We start from the raw sequence: 2816 nt of genomic DNA, 5'->3' as shown, positions 1-2816 counted from the left end.
GGACTCTGGGGCTGGGGTGGGGTGCCTACAAGGTCTAAAGCTCTCTGGACTCTGGGGCTGGGTTGGGGTGCCCGCATGGTCTAACAGCTCTCTGGGCTGCTGTACCCAGGGCTCCTGACACTGTAGCAGGTGCATCCTGAGCAGACTGCATAGCACTACTGTGACACTGGCCTGCCCTGTTGTTTGGGAGCTTTCTGCTCCACCCACAGATGCAGGCCTAGCAAGGGGTGGTATGCTGCGCAGCTACCAGATATGACCGTAGGGCGCCCAGACAGGGCAAACTCCAGCTTTTGACTCGGCGTATATGCCTTTGTGTGGGTGACTTCAGAACTCACACTTCACACACTTCTCTGTCCCCCCCCCCAGGTCACCTGACGGATGAGCACCTGGCTGAGTTTCTGCGCCGCTGTAAGCAGGGCCTGCGTCCCAATGGCATCATTGTCATCAAGGACAACATGGCCCAGGAGGGTGTGATCCTGGATGATGTGGACAGCAGTGTATGCCGCGACCTCGAGGTGGTACACCGGATCATCCGCAGTGCCGGCCTCAGCCTCCTGGCAGAGGAGCGCCAGGAGAACCTGCCAGATGAGATCTACCATGTCTACAGCTTTGCCCTGAGATGAGGCCAGGGCCAGGGCCAGCGCTAGGGGCACGCAGCTGGCAGGCCACTAGACACACTTGCCATCCATCTTTGACTCCAGTGGGAGGGACAAGCCCTGGACTGTGCTGTGTATTGGGGCAGTACTGTCCTGTTACTCCAAGGCACCCTGGCAGCTCCCACAAGGATATGGAAAGCTAAGCTGCCACCATAGGACTGGCTGCCAGAGTCCTGAAGTGTGCATGGCTGTTCCAGGACAGCCAGGAGAGCTGCACATGGTACCTGAGGTGGTACCACTTACAGAAGCGGTCAGACCCACATCCTCTGGTGATGGCTTGCAGCAGCCTGCAGTAGGGGGGCTTCCTCTTCTTGAGCCCCTCCCTGATGGGCACTTTGCAGTCAATAAAAGGGTATGCCCTGTTCTTGGATGCCTCAGGCAGTCTGGAGTGGTGCTGTGTGGGCACAGGTGTCAGTCACACCCACTGATACACAAGGACACCGAGTTAATCTTATAAATATATTTTGTCATCTCTTCTACTCCCAAGGCCAAGCTGACTTGAGGTCTTGCAAGGGCTCAGTGACATGCTTTGGGAGCCCCTTACAAAGCCAGGCCTTGAAACAGATGGTCCCATTGCACTTATGACACAGTCCCCTTGACGTGGATGTGGCATGAGCAGAGCTGCCACTGACCACAGTGCCCGAGCACTAAAGGCTTGGGCAGGGCCCTAACCAGAAGCCACTGTAGCGGCCTCAGTGCCCCCTCTTGACTTTCAAAGCCTGTGAGGTGGCAGAGTAGGGCCACACTGGATGGCCCAGGGTTTTGGCGCTGGTCCCTGAGAGACCCAGGCATGTGCCTCCCCAAGGATCAATCAGCTGCCAAGGCTCTGAGGGGCCTGGCCTCTGCTTCCCTGCTTCTGCAAATGGCCTGTCAGCTCCTGATTGGGGGCAGCTGTGTCCCGTCCACACTAGCTCCTCCATTGTGACTGATCTGTTAGTGCTGAGGGAGGAGGCAAGTGTCTCCCTGGAGGCAGCCATGCCCTTGGCCCCCAGGACACTAACCTAGTGGTTTTGTATCAGTAAAGGGCAAAGCTTGCCCAGATAAAAGGAACCTCAGAAAGCTGTTACAGTACCAGGTCTACCCTCGGCTTGGCTTCAGCCAACCCAGGCCATTCTGTCCCAGGATCCATCAGCAGCTGTCTTCTGTGCCGCTGTGCGCACTAAGCAGGTACCACTTGAGCCTGTCAGGCAGGGGCAGGGCTTTGACCTTGGTGTCCACGGGCCATGGGCGCAGGCACAGCCGAATGGCCACGCGGCACAGGTGTTTGAGGGGTGGTGGGTAGCTCTCCAGCTGCCGCAGGGAGGTGTGCAGGGCCTGGATCTTCCCTGCCAAGCTACCCACTGGGTGGATGTTGAAGTTCTCAGGCAGCTGAAGCCTCTGGGAGCTAGTCACCATGAGGTCCAGCACGGTCTCAGCCTTATGCAGAAGCTCAACATGGCTGTCATCCTCAGCACAGCCCGGGTGGGAACACAGCCTCTCAAAAATAAGGTTGAAGCCAGACCAACAGGATGCACCATGCAGGGAGCAGTTGTAGGCGGCCCCAGACTCCAGCAGGAAGCGCAGAAGGGGGAAGTGCAGCTTGAAGCTCTTGAGGCAGATGTGTGTGAGGGACTCGTGGGCTGGACATTCACTGGGGTCGGCCCCATGGGCCAGCAGAAGCTGTGTAACTTGGAAGCAGAAGCGGTTGATCATCGGGGCCTCCTCCTTGTCCCCGCAGACAGTCTCACCGAGTAGGAAGATGATGCACGTGAAAACAGTGTCCCCATCTTTGGTGGTGGCCTTGACGTCTGCCCCTGGAAGAAGCACGAACAAAAATCAGAGTTGGCTGGCAGTCCTTACCAAACTGGGGATGGGGGTGGGGGACGGAGAGCAGAAGACAGCTGCTGTGGACAGCAGACCCTCACCTCCCTCCAGGAGGAGTCGGATGTTGTCTGTGTTGTGGATCTGCACTCCATCGCTACTGGCCAGAGCATGCAGCAGCGCTGTCTTCCCTGGGGGGAGAGAGGATGAGGTCAGGGTGCCCAGAGATGGGAAGCAGGATTCCCAGGGCGGAGGGAGAGCTTCCGGCTTTTCATCCACACAAAATAGGAACAAGAGCCGGCGATGGTGGCGCACGCCTTTAATCCCAGCACTCGGGAGGCAGAGGCAGGCGGATCTCTG

The 2816-nt window shown here is 58.1% G+C and overlaps 2 protein-coding genes across 4 annotated transcripts in view; one reads left to right on the top strand and one right to left on the bottom strand.

The window, feature by feature from the left end:
* Ntmt1 (N-terminal Xaa-Pro-Lys N-methyltransferase 1) overlaps positions 1-1026 on the top strand; it is a 10683-nt gene extending 9657 nt beyond the window's left edge. For all 3 annotated transcript variants that reach the window (XM_005346124.2, XM_026778671.1, XM_026778670.1), the window contains one exon: positions 367-1026. In XM_005346124.2, the coding sequence (XP_005346181.1) occupies positions 367-623 (257 nt within the window). In that variant the 3' untranslated portion in view covers positions 624-1026. The remainder of the gene's footprint in view (positions 1-366) is intronic.
* Positions 1027-1101: 75 nt separating this feature from the next.
* The window catches only part of Asb6 (ankyrin repeat and SOCS box containing 6), a 7386-nt gene continuing 5671 nt past the window's right edge, over positions 1102-2816 (bottom strand). The window contains exons 5-6 of the mRNA XM_005346120.2: positions 2561-2647; positions 1102-2449 (exon numbers count right to left, since the gene is read on the bottom strand). Coding sequence (XP_005346177.1) covers positions 1785-2449; positions 2561-2647 — 752 coding nt within the window. The 3' untranslated portion in view covers positions 1102-1784. The remainder of the gene's footprint in view (positions 2450-2560; positions 2648-2816) is intronic.

This window comes from Microtus ochrogaster, chromosome 4 (assembly GCF_000317375.1).
Source record: "Microtus ochrogaster isolate Prairie Vole_2 chromosome 4, MicOch1.0, whole genome shotgun sequence".
Taxonomy (NCBI): domain Eukaryota; kingdom Metazoa; phylum Chordata; class Mammalia; order Rodentia; family Cricetidae; genus Microtus; species Microtus ochrogaster.
Note: the sequence above shows the minus strand (reverse complement) of the source record. Positions and strands in the feature narration are given on the sequence as shown.